Source organism: Struthio camelus, chromosome 20, assembly GCF_040807025.1.
Source record: "Struthio camelus isolate bStrCam1 chromosome 20, bStrCam1.hap1, whole genome shotgun sequence".
Lineage (NCBI taxonomy): Eukaryota > Metazoa > Chordata > Aves > Struthioniformes > Struthionidae > Struthio > Struthio camelus.
In genome coordinates, this window is record NC_090961.1 from 5092386 (window position 1) to 5115577 (window position 23192).

Genomic DNA, 23192 nt, shown 5'->3' on the forward strand with positions numbered 1-23192 from the left:
AAAAAAAAAAAATTTGAGGCTTAACCAACAAAAACAACAATTAAGAAGAGATAAAAATTAAGATTTTATAGTTGTAAAAGTTGTCACAGAATTCACCTAAATGAAGGCAGAGATACAGTTAAGCGTGCCCAGGCAGAACCTTTTATTGCATCCAGCATGAACAGTAGGAGCAGGGGTGTCCAACCAAGCTCCAGGTCTGGAAAAGACCACTTTCCTAGCATGCTATGACAGATCTAGATCAAAGCAGGAGGATACTTCCGCTGAAAATGTTCAAGATATTAAAATATATATGTATGTTTAAACCAAACTTGAGAGAATATTTGTCACTGCTCTAAAATATTCCTTCCTGCTACAACTCATAATCTCGTGCAGCCTCAACAATCTCTCACTGCCCAGTTCCTGTGAAATGAAGAGACAAGCAGATTATTAGCACAGCTACTGTTGCTATCTGAGTAAATATAACTTGGCACCAAATTCATCGTTGAGAAACAGAGTTCTTTTATTTTCTCATAGAAAGGAAGTACTGGTATCACTATCAAACATGTAATAGTAGAACCACACAAGTGGTGGCTGGGAGGGACCTCTGGAGGTCACTTAGTCCAACCTCCCATACAAAGCCAAACTGTTGTCACTGCTGGACCAGGTCAGCTGTGCCTTGGTCTAGCTGAGTTTTGAAAACACTCAAAGACAGAGATTCTACCACCTCCCTGGGTGATCTGTTCCAGTGTTGAACTACCCTCCTGGGCAAAGAAACTCTCTTGCCCCCATACACTGGTCTAGTTTTCGTGTCCTAACATCTTGTCCTCATACACATCTTTGCCTTCTTTATACCTGAATTCTATGGGCTTGAGTTTGAAGGGGCATTTATGCTGCCGGAGCGTGAACTTAATGATTAAACCATAATCTTAGCTACTTATAGAGGTTTGTAATGGGACACTGAAAACAGAAATGATCATCCTATAAGGTGACAACATACAACAGAAACAGGACTCTACGACCTCAGTGTCCCAGTCACTAACTGCAGACAAGTACATTGCATTAATACCAATCAATACAGACAGAAAACCCTTGAGGACTATTTGTTAAATATTTGGTAGTCAGATAATGTCTTCTGCATGAAGTTTATAAATATTAACTGAGATCCCAAAAGATTTGGCAGATATTAGTGTTCTAACTCAGTAGATGGGAAAGCAGAGGCAAAAAGGTTAAATGACTTGCATGACCCGGAGGAGTGAATGGGCAGCAGTAACTAATTGGATCACGGTCTTTCTCAGTGGGGTGGCCCTGGCACCTTTTAGTTGGGCTCAGCAATGTGATATTCGGCCCAGAAACGGGTTCGATGTTCCTTAACGTTTTCATGGAATTCAATTTCAGCTTGGCTTCCAGTTGATTCCCAGAAGAATTGTTGTCTTCCATGAAACACCATCGTCTTCATGGTGCTTACATCACGGATCTGAATAAAGAAAGACCAAATCATTATTTCATAGCACCCTACAAGTCAAGCACCCACCAAGTATGAGGGTCTTGCCAAATGGTCACTCAGGGAAAAAAACTGCCCTAAACAAAGGTTAGAGGAAATACAAGAGACATCAGTGGTGCTCATTCACATCTCCACTCACATAAGAGATCAGAGTCTGACCCCCTAGGATTTACGATACACTTTGAACTTTCTATCTGGATGGAAACCTCTCATGACGAGAGGGTCGCTTACGCTCTTTAGCCTTCTGACTCACCAGGATATAATTAGATTGCGTTTGGTTGCTCTCATTGCCCAGGTCAATATACAGGGCGCGGATGGCTATGCGATGCCGAGGAGCCACATTGATGAAGGTCCGACACACTACTTCTTGCCTATGATCAGGCAATTGCACAGGATTCACTATTTCACCTTGGGGACCAAACAACTGCTTGTCACAGTCTGAGAGGAGGAAGGGGAACAGGAGAGAAGATGATTTAGAAAGTGTCTAGCATCTCCAAGAAAAAAAAAGTTTTAAATTAAACATGGGCAGAAAAATGTCTCAGGCTTTTCGTCTGGGGACCTCCAAGCACCAGCAAACTCTGCAAAGGGGGATGCCTTTAAAATGGAGGGGTAGTCCACAAATAATATTCATTCCAGCACTCCTCGAAAAGGGGCTTATTAGCCCCTAGAGATGGAACAATGCTTCCATATATTCCCATGGGCAGCCAAGACCTGTGGAACTCTAAGGGCCTTGTCACGGGTCCCTCAATCTAAAGCAATAGCGAAGATTTCAGTAAGGTACCTTGGTAATATTTTTTAGTTGCCGCTCTGCTGCTGTACTGAAGAACGACCCCATTCCCTGGCATCAAAACACGCTGTTTCACAATCAGCGTATTTGTTCTGGAATTTATCAGTGACAAAGGGAGCTTCCTGCAGCCCGTCTGCCACATCATTCGCCCAGAAAGCAGCAGTAGCTCTCCTGGAATGGATAAGCACAGGGATTAGAATCACTTTTACTTCAAGTTGAATAACTTAGTCTGAAGTCTCAAATAACTTAGGCCAGAACTTAGTCTGACTTCCTATTTTACACAGGTCAGGAATCTAGTAATCGCTGCATCTTGTCCTTATCTTATCAGAATCTGTCACGAAAACAGTTCAGTTAACTAATCTAACTGTACTGATTCCAGCAAGAGGGTGTATTACAGATAGAGTTTATAACAGGCTGTAGTGGGCAGCTCCTTTAACCCCATAAACTCCTTTAATCCCATATCTATCAACAAAATAAGGAAGAAATCATTGTGTAGGGGAAGAAAAGGCATCACCTTAGTCTCATGTGGGAAAGATTTGGTGGGACAGAAAAAACTAGTACAGCATTTCAGAGACTGGCACCCACAGGCTCCAGGGCAGCAAGATCCATTCAGGGCAGCACATAGGGGAAGGAGGTGCAGATTTCCCAAAGGGCCAGGCTAGTCCCCAGCACCTGCACTGCAGTTCAGGGAGCTCTCCAGAATGCTGACTCTTATCTCCTCCCCGAGAGGGCGTCCGATGGTCACAGTGCAGTCACTGCCCTCTACACCCATCATGTTGATGATCCCCGTGGCATTGAGAAAGAGCCTCCCACAGACACCTGCGCAACAGAGGCAGAAGAATAACACATCCAGAGGGAATTACAGCTGCCGAAACGCAGCCCGTTCCCTTCATGGCACAATGAACAGAGGTACCAACAGCGTGCCCACCTTCTGGGTAAAGCACTGGAAGAGTCAGCTTCTGTCCCAAGCAGCCTCAAGTCAGAAGAGCTTTAGAAAGCCCAAGGAAGAGAGTCGTTTTTCCTAATTTGGATAGCATGGATTGCTTATGACATGCTGGAAGGAACAGTGAAGACCTCCAGGAACCTCCCTGTGCTGGTATGCCTGCTGTCCCTCCTGAGGCCAAGATAAGTGCATGGGGAACTCCCTCCCATAAACCTGTCCCGGTATGGCAGCAGGGTCACTGCAACACAGCTGCATGCAGTGACAACCTAACTCTACCATTTGGTAGCATCCTTCTCACCTCCACTAGTCTCCTCTGTTGGTTCCTGAGGAACAGGTGGCACAGCAGATGGAAGAAGATCCAGACCCTTATATCTTGCCCATTTGGCAGTTACAGCTGTCGTCGGACGCATGGCTGGTGTCACTGTCTGGAGCTCTGCTCCATGGGATCTGGCTGCCACGGCCTGCTCATGGCAGGGCCCTGCGGAGCAGCCACGCAGCACAATGGCCTTGGGGAAGTGCCTGCAGAAGATGGGGTTCACGTGCTTACGGGTTAGCGGGTTGAGGCAGAAATCCTGACGTGTCTGAACACCATTCCCACATGAAGTGGAGCACTGCAGAGGAAGAAACCCATAGGCCTTTTTACATACATTTCAGGTGGTATGCAGAAATAAGTACATTTATTGGCTCAGGAAAGATCCAGCATGCCCGATCCTCTGTTCACTGATGCCGTTTTGTCACTTGGCCTCTCAGCGCTCTAGTTTCATCAGTTATAAGATGGGAATAACAAAGCTGGCCCACCTTCCAGAAGACCCCTTAGATGTACCAGCATATAACATGTAGCATGTAACAGCTACGTATACCTACAGCTGCTAAACACAGGACAGTGGAATGGATGGAAACATCCTCCAGAAACAGTTCAGCATTTCTGTGGAAATGAACATACAAGGTAGAAGTGGTATTTCCCCCCTGCATCCTTTATGAAAGCAAATGCTATAAAACCGCTGCACTGGACCCCAAGTACTGCATCGGAACAAGAGCCGATACCTCTGTCCATTCGCTGAAGCCCCATTCATAAGAGCACATTCGGATGACACAGGGGATGCTGGTAAGAGGCTTCTCTGCCACAGGACATAAATGCTCCTCCAGCAACATCTCTTGGCCTTGGTGGATCTGAACACAGGTGACCAGCTGAACAGCTAAGCCAAGCCCACAGGTGGAGGAACAGGGGCTAGCTGGGGTTACCTTCCATCTGACAGAGGACAAGAAGAAAGAATGAGTAAGGGTTGATGCCCTACCCTCTACTGCCTCTCACTGTAAAGAATGCACTGCAGCTCCCTCATCCCTCCCTCCTTCCTTGTCCTCAGCAGCTTCCTTCCCTCTCCACCTCACACACTTTCCTGCCTATGGTACTTGCAGGGCAGCCTCTGAGACAAGGTTAGGCAGTCTGGAGCAGGTCTGGAATTGGACCCAAGGGGAGGGCATCCATACTTTTCAGGAAGCCCAAAGACTCCAAATGTACATTGAGTCTTACTGTATGATACAAACAGGTTTAACAGCAACAACAGTTTCCTCTCCCTCCGAAACACACAGCATGCTGGAACAGTCAGATCAGAAACTGACCCAGAGCTATTTCATCCTGGGAGCATATTCTGCAGCATGTAAATGGAGTTCAGATGCCAGCAGCGTTCCAGCCCCATAGCAAAAAGGGGAGGGCAAGCTCTGCCCCATTTCTCAACCCCGAGCCATGGAAATACTTCCACACTTAAGTTACCCAGACAGGTATCCACTTTCCATGAGGAGAAACAACTTGAGCTCCTGTCTGAAGGGAGTGCTAACACCCAGTCCCCTGCCCAGCCCATTTTCTAGATCACACCATACACATTTACAGACAACCGCTCTTCCTCAGAGCATGTTATTGTGGCCAGTGTGACCATTTTGACCTTGGAGGGCACGGCTCCAAATTACACGGCTCCTGCTCCTCTGGGCGAGGCAAACCATCACACCGGGTATCTGCTACAATCTGTTCCGCCTTCTCCCCGATCTCCCTTGCACAGTAGAGGACCTTATGCATCACACCTCCTCCACAGCTTACGCTGCACGAGCCGATTTTGTAATGCCACCTGGAAACAACACAGTGGTCAGTGAATGCCTCCAGCTGTCATCCCTGTCTTCCCTGGGTTTTGAAATCCAGCAAGTCTATGGAAGTACACTTAGAGTTTTATTAATGTACACACAGGTACTGACTGGCTAACGTTCGAGAGATCACCCAGCCACCCCAGTAACTGCCGTCTGCAGTGCCTACAAATCCTAAAGAAGGTGCAACTGGCTGTCTTTTAGTTCTCATAGCAGCTATCCCAGATTCTTGGAGCATTTGATTCTAGCTACTTTCCTTGATGCCACGCAGAAACAATACAGCTGGCAAATATGCCACCACCTTTTGCAGTTACGGATTTGTTCCTACTTCCCCAGAGTACTATGGGATCAAGAAGTTTTGAGGTTTTCTCTGGACTCAAACTCAAAAGACTTCACTTAGTTCTGCCGGAGAATATACTGGCTCAGGAAAGACTATCAGTGAGTTTGCCGAGTATGGACCAGTGCTACAGTTTTTGCAGCTGGCTGGCCAGAGCACGCTCTTGCTTTCAGAGCGCAGGAGAGGAAGATATCCATTTGTCTCACACAATGAGGACGGCTAGAATCAACTTCTCCACAAGTCATAGGGCAGGGTTTGTCTCTGCGCTTCACAACTGGAGAGGGAAAGAACAGAGAGGAGGTCTGCCCTGGGACCACAGAACACTTTTTCTATGGGAGAGTAGCTTGATCCTTATGTTGCTGTGTCTCTGGAGAGCTAGACAGAAAGGAAAGACTTCTCATTGGCTTGTTCTTTCCTGGTAACTGCTTTACCTTGGTGGACAGGGATTGAGATTGCAAACTTCCATCCTGCTCTCAGGCTTTGGCACTGGGTGACAATTTTCTTCCTGGGTCTCTTCTTTGGTGTCAAAAGCCACACATACATATTGTAGCTGAGTCTTACCTAAACAAGAGAAGTTCTCTTACTGTATGGCATACACGTAGGAGTTGAAAATAAGCCTATGGTGACAAAAGTAGTATCAGCCACATCGGCGTGTACAAAACGAGCAAACTCTGCCCAAGCCCCAGCGTGCTCATTCCACTCGTTCCCCCCAACTCTGGAACACAGCAGTGGACAGCCAGCTCCTGACCTGTTCCCTGTCTTGAGCCAGGCACCCTTGTCTCTTCTGGACTCAACAAGTTTGTGACTACAGCTACACATGCACCTTGATCTAAAGAGGGGAAAGGCCAGGTCCTCGAGGTTCCTAGGTGCTGAGCTAACACCTGCAGCCAAGTAACGTTTCCCGGCAGCATGGAAAGATCTCACCTTTACCACAGGAAACAGAACACTCTCCAGCCAGAGGGCTCCAGACATACACGGGCTTATTTTCCAGCTGGATATGCCCAAATGACTCAAAAGTCTGCAGCAAGCGTGTGTCTTCCTCCTCAGAACAGAGCAAAAAGAACCAGAAACACATTGGCACCTGCTTCTCACACAGGTCCTAATCTACTCAAGCCAGGTGGATGTCTCTAGAACAAGCCTACGACATATCCTCTGTCACTGAAGAAAGAGGCATCTTTAAACAGTTTCTCCATTTTTGCAGGACATATAAGTATTAGGAATAGCTAAAGATCTCTAACAGCGAAGATCTCTCCTAATCCACACTGCTTGAGGCTGAAAAGAGATACCTCAGACTGAAGAGAGATGACTAAAGCACACCCCTGCCAATTTGTGAATGTAAATCATGGGAGTGGCTCCCAAGTACATTTGGGCTTGTGATCTAGATTTGAAAAACTCTCTTCCCTGTTAATAATCCTCCCTATCATGTCAAGACCTCTTTGTTGGACAGGGAGGTATATACCAGGGGAACAGAAGGTATTTCTTTTTCTAGTTTCGTTGGACTCTGAGGAGTCCAAACCACCACTAAAAGCTGAAGAATCCTGCAGCATAAATTAAGAGGGACAGAACTTTCTAAACTGACACCATGAGCGCTTAACTGGACAGACATCCTCTGGGTAAAACACCCTCCCGGATTCCAGCAATAAGATGGTTCTTCCTAACTGATAGCCTCCTGCAGATCACAACTGCAGAGTTCCCAGTGAGACTCTTGAAACAATCCAAGCCAATAAACTCACTTTATCCCAGCCTAAAGGGCAGACATTAACCACGCACGGCACGATGGAGAGGGGTTTTTCTTCCGCTGGGCATAAGCTGTCATCCACAACAGTCTCCAGTCCATCACGAGACTGAACACAGGTCAGATTCTGCTGGGCAACTCCGGTTCCACAGACGGCAGAGCATTCATCTATTTCAGATTTCTTCCACCTAAATAGGAAGTAATTGTATCACCCAGTTTCTTACCTGAACCATGGAGGTTTATTACTCACGCCACTGACTGTGAAATGGGATGCAGAAAGTATTCAGCCTCTCTTTTTCAGAACCTAACCTGGATGTGATCAAGAGAACCACTACCGGAAACTTAAGTCCTCGCACTGACACCTCTCTAGCACTGGGAGCACCTAAGCTAAAGAACTAACGTTCACAGTGTGATCACTTTTTATTAAATACTAAAATGTCGATGAGATCAGTGTCTGGACAGGTTTGGCTCTCCGTTCTCTTTCCAGTCTAATTAACAAAAGGACCTCCTCCAGAATAAGATCACATCTCCACTGGCACAATCTTGGAAAAGATGTGAGCAGACATCTCCTGGCCATGCCCCCAAAGTATTTGAGCTTTATTTTTATTTAGCAGACTATAAAGAATTGCAAGAACTGTCTCCCATTAATTCAGCTGATGTTTGAATTAACTCATGGGACCAGGTAAGGCAGAGTCTGGTTTGTAGTTATGAAGACATTAGCTCCCTTTTTTTCATCTTGCACAACGCAAGCCAAACAGCAGAAACTGGATTAGTTGCCAGATACTGCTCTCCAGAGCGAAATGAGAATTCAGCGTAGTCGCCAAGGAACACCAACCTGTACAGACATGGTCCCACAGCACAGGGCTCCTGCTCTGAAAGGGGCTGCAGGAGGCCCAGACACTGCTGGTCCTCTGTTGTTTCATTCTTTGTCCGGTCAAAGCACACATGATCCACCAGGCGAGTCCCTGGGAATGCAAGCACAATCAAAGGGAAAGGAAAGGATGTTCTAAACCAAGTGAACAGTTTGCCTTTATTTTTCCGGGAAGATGTTGTAATTTCCCTTTAACCTAACTATTCCTGTAGGAAAAACGGTATATTTGGGAATGCAGAGTTTCTACAAACATACACAAGCCGTATTTCTAATATAGGTTTCCTCAAGAGTTTGAAGGTGCCCCAAGATGAGCAACCCCGAAGAGGAGAAATTTGATGGATAATCCACCATTAAGACGGAAAGATTGCTCTAAATTGGTCATTTGTAAGAACAGCAAGGATATCAATCATAATTTGTTCAAAATCACTTCTGTTGGACTTGATGTCTGACTGATGAGGAACAGGCCGCTGACAATAAGCCCTAGCAGCCAGCCATTTTCAAATGACTTTTTCTGTTGAAATAACCATTATCACATGGCCCTGGTACCGTGCATCTTGTACTAAGATCATCACACAGCCCTTGCATCCAGACAACACCGTGCCAATGTCCACAAAGTGATCACTGATACCCAGAAGCACACTAGGGGTAGCGGGAGAGGAATTGCAGACTTACATTTCTCTTATATACCACAGGCAATGTAATATTCATAAACTACAGATATGAACAAGAATTCTAATAACACTGAACCTAGAAGGGTGCCCAATTCAGAGTAAACTTGCTCTAGATTTGTGGAAAGGCATTACGACGAGTTTAACAGGTAAGGTGAGTGAAGAACCCAAACTTTTTAAAGTTGTGAGCAAAGCTGCAAAGCTTCTCCTTTGCAGTGAATGAGCTGCCCAAAAGGAGAGAGAAACTTTCCTGAATCTCAAAGAGCATGACCCTGAGGAGCAAATGTCAAGAATCAAACAGTAATGTTACCTTTTCACTACCCTCCGTATTTTTCAAATAATGCCTATTGGTAAGGTGGCCTGAGCATCGCTTTCAGGTCTCAAACTGCAATTTCAGCTCTGATTCTCAACCTCCTCTGCTATTTTATGTCTCATCTTTCTCATTTTTCCGTTTGTGACTGTGCATTATTTGGGATGCCTTGCAGCATTTTGAATTCTGCAATTTGAGATTTCAACAGTCAGTTCACCTGGGGAATCTGTGGAAAAAAGCTCTCCAGACATAGCTAGTCTGGTAGATTGACTTCCATAACTATTCATTAGGGTATTTTCTAAATTCTTGTCATAAAGGTCTTGAGCGGTTTGCTATCCTCTTTTGTATTATCTCATAAACAAGCTGCCAAATGTCTATCAAAGTGTTCTGTTACAATCTGCATTATGATTTCTACATGGGGACAGAAAGGATTAACCCTGGCGCAGGAACAGATTTCTAAGAAGGAAGCTTTATAATGAGCTCTAAGGCTTTAATTAGACACTAGATACTAGTTTGGGCTCAGACTTTTGCCGTTTAACCAATTGCAAACTACCAGCTTCACTAACTTTGAAAAAACTAAGAAAATCATTTAATCTTAAAGCCAAAAGGTTGTTAAAAACAATTTTTTAAATTCTTCTTAAGATCAAACATTTTCAGTATTATTTTGATGATTCAACTGATTTGCTGGTTTAATTCAACACCTGTACTCCTCTTTTCCTTGGTCCAGCTTAACATTAGCAAATGTAGCTCACTTTTAGCAATTTGCTTTTAAATTCAGCTCAGTTGTTTTAACAGCTTCTCTAACCAAGGAGCTATCACTAACAAATCACATTTCTCTCAGTGAACACCAGAAGACCCCAAGGGCTGAAGATCCGGGTGACTACTGGCCAGCCAAACTAAACGTTTATCCAGATGTCTGCAAGGATTAAAGACTGAGCACTTCTGCCTCACCTTCTCCACAGGTCACTGAGCATTGCCCCTTCTGAGGAATCCACATATATGTCAGATTCTCTTTTGGCACAAAATAGCTGAAGGTGATATCTGGGTTGGTGGCATTGCCGTATTCTTTTGCATACCTTCTATAGACCTGGTGAAGGAAAAGGACATGGTCAATACACAGATCAACTCAGACTCATGTTTAAGGACAGAGCTAAGACAGCAAGTTAGTCCCCCTCTTCCAGTCAGTCCTGAGCCTCAAAGCTATGACTCTCAGTTCTTCCCTGAGGTAGGAAGAATATTCAGCCTGTGAATTCTGTGTACAGGGCACTGAACAAAGACTGCGCCAAGCAAGAGATTTAACTCAGTACAGCTTTTCCCCACACAGCCATCACCTTAGGCCTGCAGAAAGCTTGTACATAGCATACCCTCAACCTTTCCCAAGAAGAGGAAGATCATCACTCTTAGTGAACACCACCTCCAGTGGCCTTGGACATGAAGCCTTCTACACCTGGATTCTGCTCTGCAACAGAGCCACATGAACACAGCCTTGCCAGTTCTGAACGAGCCCTTTCCAACTCTGCTACGTTAATTTACCTGTATCTCAATTTCCTCTTGCGTTGGCCCATCCACATGGACTTCCTCTAGGCTTGGCAGGTTGCTCTTGGTGAGAAACACTTTGTATTTGATCTGGCTGTCCTCCAGAACAGATGGATAGGTGACATTCAATGAGATTTTTCCCTTTCCAGCAACAACATACTCACCTTTAACTTTCACAGCTAGAGGAGCAAAAATAGCAGTGAGGTAAAGAGCTATGATGCACTCACAGAATCCCCTAGTGCTGGCAGCTCCAGACTGCCCATTCCCTAGAAACTGGTCTGATCTATATTAGACATCCCAAAGAGCAAGGCTTCTACCAGTTCCCACTGGAGAGCATCCCACAAACAAACAAACTGCTCATCAAGAACTTTCCTCCCAATACTATTTCCTTGTTTTTAGTGCATGTTTTAGCACTGCCGGTAGCCCCTCCTCTCCTTTCCATTTAACTCACCCAAATGCGTGAAGAGCGGTCTCCAATTGATAACACGGACGAAGGTAGCGTTATAAGGCAGGGACAGAAATGTAACATACTCTGGAAGGACGGAAAGAAAGAAGACATGGTTACCTTCTCTTACTGGGCCTCTTTTAAAAAGGCAGGGGATCACAGATCAACCCCACTTCACCTTATCAGCAAACCATCCTTTGGGGGACAAGCCTTATGGACAGTAACAGAGCTTCATTGCAGGCAGGAACTATACAGCTAATTAAAAAAGTAAGGATGCAACACTGATACCCAGCGGGCTAAATTCACCCTGAAAAAAAAACGAACTGAATTCTGCGACCTGTTCTCATCTTTCTTTTATTTTCTTTATGTCCTCTGCTAACAGCTATGTGTGATCACTACAAGAGCCAGATCACTCCCCAAATGCAGCAGCATCTTCTACAACCAGCATCATAATATCAAGCCTGGGGCTGAGGACTACACACCTTTAGTTTTTCCTTCTGTGTAAGATCCACTCACTTTGGTGCATGTGGTATTATCACCCCCACAGACCTTACAAGAGTCCATTATCTTCTTGGAGTCCATCTGACCATCACACCCAAATGCCTGAGCAAAAGGGAGAGTCTGTCAAGACTGGCCTATTCTGAGAAGAAAACAAGCACATCAAAGCAACACTGCCTGAATTCCTTAAACTGCCCTTTTCATTTGAAGTTGGAATTTAAGACGACAACACAGACAAAGGTGCATTTGTACCCAGATCTACCACTGAACAGCAGTACACAAAGCTAGGGACTGGAAAGTCTTAACTGACAGTACAAAAGGTTTCATTAATTGTACGATTATCTATTTTCCCAAAAGAAGCGGTCCAGAAAGATTTTTCCTGTGACCTAAAACAAAGGTCAGGCACTCCCTCTCTTCTATGGACTCCTTCTGGAGGGAAAAAAAAAAAAAGCCCAAGAGAACAGTAAACATGAACGGCAGTTTCTAAGGAATTCTTCGTTCCCTAACCCTCAAATCCACACCCAGCTCACATCTTTCAACTGGGCCTTCAACACCATGGAGCTCAGAAAAGCGATTCTATCCTCACTCCAATGGACAAGACTGCTTTACCCAAAGCCATATGAGGATCTCAGCAGCAAAACACGCGCAATTTCTGAGTTTATGCTAGAGGTGCTGATCCCAGGCTTTAGATACTGTTGTAACATACATATTTATTACCATTGCCAATGGAACAGCAGAAATTGGAGCAGATTATGCCCACGCCCTCTGCCGTTCATTTGGTGGAAATGAATTACAAAGCGCTGTGAACACCACACCAGAAGACTCAGAAAACCACAAATTTAAAAAGTGTATTCTGGGAATGTAAAGAAACAGTAGATAGAAGATAATGGGATCCGCACTGAGCAGTTACTAAAATATGGACATCAGTGGGTAGTTAAATCTAAGTTCATCATGAAAGAATACCTTCCTCATGTTGAAACCAGGAACGATTGTTTTATTTCCATGTTGACGGTGGTTCCAACAAATCCGCTTGTGGAGTTACAGTTCCCAAGTTTTACTCCTTATTTTGCCACCGACACAATATATTCAAATCATGTAACCTCTCTCCAAAAGAGTCAGCATTTTCCAGGGCTATTTATACTACGCAAGCAGAACAGCTAACAGCGTCTCTTCAGTCAAGGCATAAACCAATTGCTGCACGGATTAGGGATGAATAGCCTCATGCACTTACTGTATAATGAGCAGAATACCTTATCTAGAGGGCGTTGGCACTGGATGCACAGACAGAACACTAGATTAGCTGGACTAGTTCCAATAAGCTAAGAAGAAAACTCTCTTCTTTTGAGAAGAGCTTGCTCTGCTGCTTGGGACACAGCGTGTTTTTCTTCCCCTGCTCCTAAAAGTTGACTTCTTTAGTGGAGGTTACGCGTCTGAGGTTCACCGGGATCCCATAGTCAACTTACTTTGCAGCTTCCCATTACACACAGATGGAAAGCCCCAAGGTGTTCAGAGTTATCCTGCTCGCATCTGGTTCCATCTATGAAACTATCTTCACGGCTTACCATAAATTCTTTTCCAACTGCTCTGCACATGTGCTTGCACAGCAAGTCTCCTGGAGGAGACAGACAGGAGGAGACAATTGAATTACTCAATCAGAAAGGCACATGGCTGACCATCAGACAACAGGAAGAAGTCAAAAGGATCTCACAAAAAGAGCATGAAGGTTTCACCTGGAAACTAAAACCACTGAAATGGCCTTTAGATTTTACAGTACAGTCAGGGCCACGGAGCACTCTCCCTCAGAAAGACACCACGCAGTCTCAGTCTTTCCTTACCTTTGGCAAAGCCAACAGCAGAAGTCCAGGTATAAAAGGATGGCGCTTCTACAGCGAGATCCAGTGGCTTTACATTTGTTGCTGCGCATTGCTCAGCCATAAAGTCCAGCTGGGTCATCAAACAGGCCTGCATCCCAGTGAGAATTGAATGGGGAATGAAAAGTTACTTAGCACAGAGCCCCAAGCAGCACTTCACCCACTAGCTAAAGGCAGCCAACTCTGGAGCAGAAAGCAGTGGCTAGTAAGCAAAACAACTGCAGAACTATTGAAAATAAAGACTATCACATCAAAGTGAAGCTGCATGGTATGCAGAGAATTCTGTTTGGAAGCTGCTATCTTTGCTATTTATACAAAATAAATGGACATGGAAAAATAGGAGCAATACAAAAATACCCCTCTAAAGCAAGCTAGCATTAAATGGAGTCCTGTTCTCAGTGTCTATCCAGAAAATTCTTCGTTACACATGAAAAATGCTGTTAAAGAACACTGTTATCCTTGAGTGGAACAAATATCTCTTCTGTTGTCACACAGGCGGAGGCTGCGTGTCAAATCTTAGATCTCCTTCCCAGAGCAATCAGCTGTGAAAAGCATGGTCCCAAACCATACAGCTCTCAAAGGGTTAAACAGCACTAAGTACAAAGCTCAGAAGATGCAAGTAGCTCCACTACCTGGGTATTGCACATCTCCACTTGGACGCCAGCTCCTTGGCACTCTTGCCCCCCAAAAGCAGGCCTGGAAGTAACAAGAACAGGACTCTACAGAGGCAGGTTCATCACAAGCAAAGAGCAATACTCCCTTGGCCTAGAGGCCTTGCAAACGCCACAGGTCCCCACCTCCTTACCTGGGGTTGTTGCAGAACCGCTGCCTTATCACAACTCCACCTCCACAGCTGCGGGAGCAGGAGGAGAAGGGGCTCCAGCTGGACCACTGCCCATGCACGACAGCCATGGGGGTCAGTTCTTCCAGAGAGCTGCACCGTCCCTTGAAGCACCACTAAGATCAAGAATACACAAAATCAGGAGCAGCACCACACTGACCTCGGAAAGACTAGGCTCCACAGGGGTGCACAGATCCCCACCTCTTGCCAGACCAAGCTATAACAGGGAACCCACGATGAATGAGGCACTTTCTCATAGGAGAATGGGCCTCACAGGACCCATTCCTAACTATGGTCTACCATGGGCTTACACTTAAAACAAAGAACTGATAGGTCATTTCAAGTAGAAAGCACAGCCTTGAAGGAGGGCTCAGATATCGGGCTACGGGACTGCAAAGCAACTCCAGATATACAGGCAAGGTGGAAACATCAAGATCAAGCTGGTATGAGTTTGTGCCTTGAGTGTCTGACCTTAGTTCCATGGCTGAGGGACAGTGAGTCTCGCGTACCCTCCAGCCACTGGCCATGGCTCGCTGTCTACGGAGCTCCAGGGCCTCCACACCCATTTCTGATCCGCAGAGCATCAGCAGCCTCCTTACCTTATTGATTCCACAATCAGTACCATCCAAGAGGGGAACAAAAAGCCGAGTGCAGCTGGATTTGTCTCCTGGTTGTACATGGCATGAGAGAACATTACATATATCCTGGTGTGGCAAGAAGAAGGGTATTCAGGAAGTCATTCAGGCTCATCAACCCAGTGCCCCAAAAACTGCTCAGTTTAAACTGTGCATGTCCCAGATGCTTGGTTTCCCCACAGCTACCCAACAATGCAGGGCAAGTTCCTTAATTTCTCCTGTCATGGGGCAAGAGTTGTGAGCCTTGCAAAAGACGGGCGCTGCCAGATGTAACACTAGAAGAGGATCAGCTGAAGCAGTCGAAGTTTCACTCAGATTAGCGCTTCCTCCTTAACAAGCATATTCAGATGGCAGCTATTAGCCATGCTACGTTTCTCAGACTTGCAGAAGGCGGGGAAGCCTAGAGAATCCAACGAACAAGAGCTCTCCAAGAGAGGACCCAAGACTTGCCCAAATAGGTGTGCCCAGTACTAGCACTCCCAGATCCCTGTTTGGACAAAAGGTTCTGGGTACGGTCACGGTGCAGATCTTAAAGACGACTTGTGTGGACAAAGGAGGTAATGGAGACAAGAAGAAAAGCTTTTTAAAAGCCTTTTAAGGTTTGTTCTTTGCCAAGAATCTGAGGCAGAAGAGTATCTTCAATCCCTTTATACTAACAGTGTCCCCTCTCCCTGAATCCTGGCTCCAGAACATTTCCCTGCTGCCCTCAGAAAGACAGACAGAAACTTTCTACCTACAACGTTGCTGTCAGCAAAGGTGCATGCTGTAGCGACATTCCCAAAGGCTATTTTACATTGTTCATCTGCTCCATAATACAAGCCAGGCTTCCACCCAGGGATGCTGCCGTCCGTGTCCGGCAGGTCATTTAAGCAGTTTGTTTGGCCTGTGCTGATAGAGACACAAGAAATATAACTTTCCCAGCTGTGGGCAATAAGGACAGTGACATGTTTGCAAACTTCTGCTGAGCTTCATTCTGGGAGTAGGCTGTTGCTTTCCCAGACAACACATGCTTACAGAGGGCTGTGATGGATTTAGCTGCAGCAATTAAAAATGTCACTGCCTGGAGACGCTCACAGTTCCCTTCTGCTGAAGTTATAACAGAAACCCATGCCTGTTCCTCACCCAGCCAGTTCACAGCCTACAATGCTTGTTTAAACCCAAATGCCCTGACATTTTAAATAAATTTTCCAGGCTGACCTAGTGTCTGCAGCGTCAAACGCGGCCCCAGCATGTTAGCCACCGACCAAAGTAATTTCCAGTTACTTGAAGGAAAGTCTGGCTTTAACTTCAACAAAAGACACAAGTGATGTGCAATTAACAAACCCAGTTCCTTATTCACAGTTCCTTATTTTCCAAGAACCTCCTATTTCATTCCTTGTCTTTCCCTTCTCTCTCCTGAGCTCCCAACGTGTGGAAACGCTCCCATACATGCACACAAGCACAAGTCAACCATTCACTTACTTGACAAAGGCCAGAAACTCTTCCTGGCTACAGGGTGACCAGGTAAGGTCAATACTGTTGTGGCTTCCTGCTGAACCCATGATGTAACCACTGCTACTGCAGCGATTCCCCTCACCATCGTGGGGGATTCCAAGACTGCAACAGAAGAAACATAGTGCCCTGAGGAGCAGAAGCCCAGACTTGGTTTCCAGCCTCTTTCTTCTTGCAGAAAGAATGAACTTGCAGGAATGCAAGGAACTCTTTCCAAAAGTTTTGAATAATCTGTGGGAAGCCCACTGTTAATGCCAGGAGATACTTTTCTTTCTCTTGAAGCCTTTCAATTGGGAAATGGGTTTTCGTGAATAAAACAGCAGGCATATTTTGCTGCTCTGCGGCTTTCCTCACTGACCTGTGCCCAATCTCATGGGCTATGGTGACTCCCAGGTCAAAGCCTGTGTCCTGGGTAATAACGCAACTCCAGAAGGAGGAGCAGACTCCACCTAAACGGGTCACTCCACGTAGCTCCTTGTTCCCGTCAGGCAACTCCAGGTCAAACCTCAGGTTAGGGAGACACATACACAGGGAAGAGCAAAGAACCACTGCAATTAATAAAGTCAGGTCTAGACTTTCAACTGAATTTATGTGCACCCTCTCAGTCTAATTTTGCCAACTACCTAAATTTCTTTTGACACATGCATCTCCCTGGGACAAGATGGGAGCAGGAGGGTCACACTAGCGCCCACTGTTTAAAGGCTGTGGTGATTCTACATTGAAAAGCATAATGTCCCCAGATAAGCAAAAAGAATGCAATGACCTAACCGTGTTTGCAAAAGACAGAGCGCTATCATCACCTTTTCGAAGAAAAAGCACCAAAACAAAGCCATTACACTGAATAAGAGAGTTCTTTCAATACGCTTAGCACAGGCAATTTAGAGCAAGGACCCTGAAACTCAGATAAAACGTGCGAGTCAGATGAAATCTCTGTAGCATTAGAAACCCTCTAGAAACACCAACAGGTTTTCACGTCCAGCTGCCACTTGACTTTTCTGCCCAGAAGCAGCTGCAGTGGGTTTGGCTGTGCCGCTCTGCAAGCACACTATGTCCACTGCAGTCTGGCTCATCAGTGCTTGGGGAATATTTCAGTTCCTCCAGAAACTGAAGAAATGGCACCTCTGACTAACCACACTACATTAAGGGCAGGAGAATCAACCCCAAGCAGGAGAATCAGTCCTCCTCCATAGGCTCTTTGCTGTGAAAGTGCTGGAAGACTCAGTGTAAATCACGGCCATTACGCTGGTAGCTGGACACCAACCCTCTTGTTTCCAGTCTCTTCCCAGGGCAGGGGAGCTTCAGTACCTGGTCACATACAGGACAATGTCAGCATGCAGGGGGTCAGAGTCGTTCTGGGGGTTGACTTTCTTGCTCCATTCGCAAACACTCATCAGCGAGGAGGTGATATTTGTCGTGATGTTTACGTCCATCTAGAATGAAGGCACGCGTCTGCGCATTTCATACGGTTTTTACCAACCCCCTGGACAAGACTTGAGCAAAATCTTCCCTGCTTACCTCTGGTTCTCGCAAAACAATCATTTGCATCAGGTGAACCCTGAAATGAACACCCAGTGAAGCATCCCTCAGCAGCTCTGCTCCCTGTTAAGTGATAAAAAGGATTCAGGAAAGAAGGCACCTAGGTGACTCACACTACCCACTCTCAAAAACAGGAGTACCATCATTGACGCTGGTAACACACCTAGTGATCGTAAGAGGCAACCAGAAAATCACCGGGAAGTACAATGTTAAAGCATGGATATAAAGGGGTTGTTTGAGAACAAATCACCCTGTAAAAAAAAAATCTGTCAATTGACGAGAAGTTCTGTCAGATTTGTCGGGTATTCTAAAGCAGAGATAAACATCTGCATGCAAAAGAGTTTCACGGGGTAGGAAAATGAATGCTAAATACTTTGTAGCTATCCATACACAAAGAAAATGCATAAACAAATTCTTATTGAGAGCAAAGGGGGAAGTAACTGTAATAGTAATAAAACGTTTGCACGTAAAACATAAGATTAATTCAGTGGATCTGGTTCAACACCCCTGAAGTCAATAGGGACTGGATCAAGACTCTGGTGATAAAACTCCTGCTACTGGATCTGACGTCAACTATATATCAATTAGTAATGAAACAAATAGCTCTGTTTTCTACACGGGCTCCAAAGCTACAACCTCAAAGCTTCGAACGCCCACTTCTACTCATGCAGCTCCTTGTATAAGGGGGTAAGCTTGCACGTGCAGTGCCAGCGGAGGCACAGAGGAATGCCCTGCACAGAGGCAGTGCTCTGTAATAGGAGCAGGTAATCACAAACACATCTGTGAGTGCGCTCACGGAAGTGAGTCTGCCAGCCTCCCTTCCAGCCTGCCACACTGTGAGCTCTCAAACTGGGACAGCAACTCAAAACAGCAAGCTACTCACAATGTTCAGGTTAGCAAGAATGTATCGCTCCGTGTCCTCTTTGTGGTACAAGTAAACATCAGGACCTGCTACAACCATCAGCTCCAGATGTTTGACAGTTCCCTCAGCCCTCTTCTGCAGGCGAGGAGACTGCTCTGCTGAAGAGCATCACAGGTAGTTTAAGACGTAGAACGACACAGACGCTCCTTCAGATCCACTCCCTTTTCCTGAAAGACTAGAATTATCCAACTACAGGACCACTCCTCCAGACACTTGCCCAGTTTTCCCATTTCTGTTGGTTTCTCTCACCTGACTGCCTCCTTGATAACAAACTTCAGTGTGTGTAAAACACCCCCCACCAAGTCCAAAATCGCCCTTGGCCAATATCCATATCCCTCTGTGTGCTAATCAGCCTTGTGTAAGTGACAAAGCCAGTCCTATCAAGGGAAGATAAAGATAAAAAGACGGCCATTGCAGAAGTCATCAGCAGTGATGGAACAGCAGAGGAGTATGAGAATATGGCTCTAGCGATGGATACATCGCACAGGCTTTATTCTGCCGAAAAACAGCTAAATGGAAACACGCTATTTACACCTCAGTGAGGTGAGAAACATATATCAAGTATAAGCATATGTTTGCAGGTGTAAATCTTTCCCTTGAGCTCATCCATGCAACCCCATGACTAGAAGACAGCTTGTGAGAGCAGAACGGCCAGGGCTTCCTCCCCGAATAACCACATACGTTACCTCTTGCTGTACTTGCCCCTCTTCCAGCGCTTCTGAAGAGAATGTGGGGTCTGGAGAAACCCAAGTCCTTCAGCAGGGCAATATCTTTGCTTCTGACAGGCCTGACATGAATCTGTTCCTCATCTGCAACGATGACTCCTTGCTAAAGGAGATGAAATTCCATCTCTGAGTTATTCCAAAGACACTTGCTATCAACGGAAAACTGTGCGCCATATCCTTCCTGTTTCTCCTTTTTAATGCTCAGATTTACCAAATGGGTGGTTCACATATGCAGGACTTAAACACAGTTAAGGCATTTATTGCTTGGGGCATCCAGTTGCTAACCTACAAAGGCTGTAAATGCTCATAAGATAAAGCTGATACATTCAGTGCATACTCACCAGGTGCCCTTCACAGTACGTGACTCTACACTTAGCCCCTGGAGGTTGCAGTGGATTGCCTCCTGCAAAGCAGTTGCTTGAGAATCGCTTCAGCAAGCTAAAGGAAGAGTTCATCATATGATGGCTCACAAAGGAAGAGGACAGGAGGGCATGGTCCTCTAGGAACTCAAAGGCATAGAGTTGTCCCCAGGCCTCAATGGAGCAGTGTTGAATCCGATAGGACGCCAGCCCAATCTGCTCTTCTTTACCAGGGCAAGTCGGCTGAGCAACAACAAACTCAGGTACTGAAAGAAATGAAAAAAGACCAGAAAAAGGGGAACAATTATGACAAATAATAATGATACATGGCAAGCTAAGTAACTATCTGTCTCTGTGGGAAAAATTATTCTCCAAGTAACAGCTGTGGCCTTTTGGGGTCATTGTGCCAGAACAGTCAAGAAACGTCTGCACTGTTATCTACTCCAAACTATAATGCGGGTACAGACAGCAGCTCTGAAACTGGCTCCTGATTTATCTGCACTTTTGCTTCCTCATTGAGGAGAACAGCTCATTTCACAAAGGCTGAGACAGTTTTACTTCTTCAGATGCTAAGTATTACCGGAGCGTGAATTAGCATAATCCAGAGACACTGGAACGAGCACTAGGTGAACTCACCACTAGAAAATATCCTTGCTTGGAGAGTCTGAAAATTATCACGCATCTTAATTCTGAACTACCGCCAATCTAGCCCTGGAATACTAGTCTCGCCACACGCTTATTTAAAATATTTAACAAGCACATTTAAAATCATTTTTAGTCTACAGCTTCCCACTCAGAAGACCTAGATCTGTTTATTTTGTAGAAAAATGTCAACAAGGAGAATGAGGACTGTAACAGAAAAGTGCAAAAAGATTCATCATACCTCTGTGAGCAGATTTTAAATACTGACCCAGTTCTTCAACTGCTTACACACTGAAACAAGGATTATCTGCATGAGTAAAGTCACTCAGAAACGTTAAACACTTGTCAGATCAAGGTTAGGAAATAAGCGTTCTTAGTGCTATCAAACGTACAGGATTAGAAATAAACTGACAAGCGTGCTCCAGAACCAAGAAGGAAGGAGCCCTGCATACCGTCAGAAACTGAGCTGGTGCCAAAATAAGAGAAAACATCTTCCGGATCCAAAGCTCTGAGAAATTTCTGCAATAAGAAGAACAGCTTTATGTGTTTTTTTTTTTTAAGAAAAACAAATGGATACAAGACTATAATTTAACTAAACCTAACCTGGAAGGAATGTCAGCAAACAATTTCACAAGTACTGATGCCAAGTTCTAATGGTTTTAGTTTGTACTAAGCATATGCTACACAATTACCACCCAGGGGAAATAGTTTTATCTCCTTGATTAGTGTGGTCTGATACATTTTGGCTTAGAACACATTACGTTTTCCCTTTTGTCTTTCCTAGAAATAAAAAAGCCTTCCTGGAAACTGTATTTTCTGGAGGTCAAACTTACCTCTTGGAAAACCGATGGCCAGCAAAATCCCAGGGGGAACATCATGAGGGCTCGGATCATCAGGCTGATGATCATGTTGGAAGAACTGCAACCAGTACTGCAGAGCAAATGCTGGCCCAGGGGTGATTAAAATGTTTAGCCCAAGGCATCACGTGGAACGGAAGCGAAGAACACGAAGTTTAAACAAACAGAGGAGCTGATCTTCTGCAGAGAGGGACAGGCAAGGGGGGATTGAGCTGCTGCAGGAGTTGTTACAGGAACAGCTGTAAGGGCAAAGAGAGCTTTTGCGCAATGTTTGCAACTCTATTACAGCCAAGGAGATCAGCAATAATAGGCGCTTGGGGCCAGCTTTAGCAGCCAGACAAACAAGGAGAGAAAAAGGGGTCTCTGAACTGTTGAACCTAGGAAAGAGGCTCCTACACTTTCCCAGCGATCCTGCAACAGCAACGCAGGTAGAGCCCGTGCTGAGGGCGGATGGAGACGCGGCTCCGCAGAGATGCTGTTGGATGCCCGACCCAAGGCAGGTTTCAGCCGTGGGCCAGCGAGAACCGGCCACCCCAAAGGCCACCTTGGGCTAATAGCTGCTCCCGTGGCGGCCGCCTGGCCTGCACCCAAGGCGCGGGGAGCCCCCAAGGCACCCGGCCTGCCCGTCCCGCAGCGCAGGGCAGGCGCTGCGCAGGCCATACCGCTTCCCCCGGCCCCGAGGCTGGCTCACGGCCGCACTCCAAACCCCGACGCCCAAACCAACCGCCCAAATCCCGACCGCCCAAAGACCAAACATCCAAACCCCGACGCCCAAACCAACCGCCCAAATCCCGACCGCCCAAAGACCGAACATCCAAACCCCGATGCCCAAACCAACCGCCCAAATCCTGACCGCCCAAAGACCGAACATCCAAACCCCGACGCCCAAACCAACCGCCCAAATCCCGACCGCCCAAAGACCGAACATCCAAACCCCGATGCCCAAACCAACCGCCCAAATCCCGACCGCCCAAAGACCGAACATCCAAACCCCGACGCCCAAACCAACCGCCCAAATCCCGACCGCCCAAAGACCGAACATCCAAACCCCGATGCCCAAACCAACCGCCCAAATCCCGACCGCCCAAAGACCGAACATCCAAACCCCGACGCCCAAACCAACCGCCCAAATCCCGACCGCCCAAAGACCGAACACCCAAACCCCGACCGCCCAAAGACCGAACATGCAAACCCCGACTGTCCACAGACTAAACATCCAAACCCTGACGCCCAAACCCCCCGGAAGCCAAACCCCCCTGACGCCCAAACCCCCCGGAAGCCAAACCCCCCCGACGCCCAAACCCCCCGGGCGCCCAAAGCCCCCGGGCGCCCACACCTGAACTGCCCAAACCCCCCGACGCCCAAACCCGCCGCTCCGAGAGCGGCGCGCGGCCCGGCCTCGGGCAGGCGGGGCCGAACCGCGGCGCCTCAGCGTGGCGGCGCCACCCGCCCTCGCGCCCCCGGCGCCGGCGGCGGCCCCGCAGCTCGGCGGCCCGCAGACCCCGCCCCGGGGCCGGGCGCCCTCCCGCGGCCCAGCGCCGCCTCGCCGCGCGGCGCCGGAACCCAAGCG

The 23192-nt window shown here is 46.5% G+C and overlaps 1 protein-coding gene across 15 annotated transcripts; it reads right to left on the bottom strand.

Annotated features, from left to right (window-relative positions):
* Window positions 1-45: 45 nt before the first annotated feature.
* Window positions 46-23076, bottom strand: ADAMTS13 (ADAM metallopeptidase with thrombospondin type 1 motif 13). 15 transcript variants are annotated; one of them, XM_068915083.1, is made up of 33 exons: window positions 22959-23076; window positions 22019-22097; window positions 21599-21861; window positions 21218-21284; window positions 21007-21056; window positions 20106-20389; window positions 19726-19867; window positions 19001-19134; window positions 18097-18180; window positions 17887-18011; window positions 16940-17086; window positions 16552-16686; window positions 15828-15978; window positions 15055-15159; window positions 14420-14571; window positions 14247-14310; window positions 13579-13705; window positions 13207-13355; window positions 11728-11848; window positions 11252-11332; window positions 10798-10979; window positions 10216-10351; window positions 8251-8380; window positions 7414-7603; window positions 6605-6722; window positions 6112-6241; window positions 5151-5330; window positions 4255-4459; window positions 3509-3821; window positions 2940-3086; window positions 2262-2438; window positions 1734-1918; window positions 46-1453 (listed from the first exon to the last, which is right to left on the bottom strand). In XM_068915083.1, the coding sequence occupies exons 6-33, from the start codon at window positions 20220-20222 to the stop codon at window positions 1295-1297; spliced, it is 4086 nt and encodes a 1361-aa protein (XP_068771184.1). In that variant the 5' UTR covers window positions 20223-20389; window positions 21007-21056; window positions 21218-21284; window positions 21599-21861; window positions 22019-22097; window positions 22959-23076; the 3' UTR covers window positions 46-1294. The 15 variants fall into 15 exon arrangements, 14 of the variants coding, with proteins under 14 accessions (XP_068771184.1, XP_068771188.1, XP_068771187.1 ...); XM_068915087.1 differs by having other exon boundaries at window positions 19001-19137; XM_068915086.1 differs by having other exon boundaries at window positions 21158-21284; window positions 22959-23047.
* Between the last annotated feature and the right edge of the window lie 116 nt (window positions 23077-23192).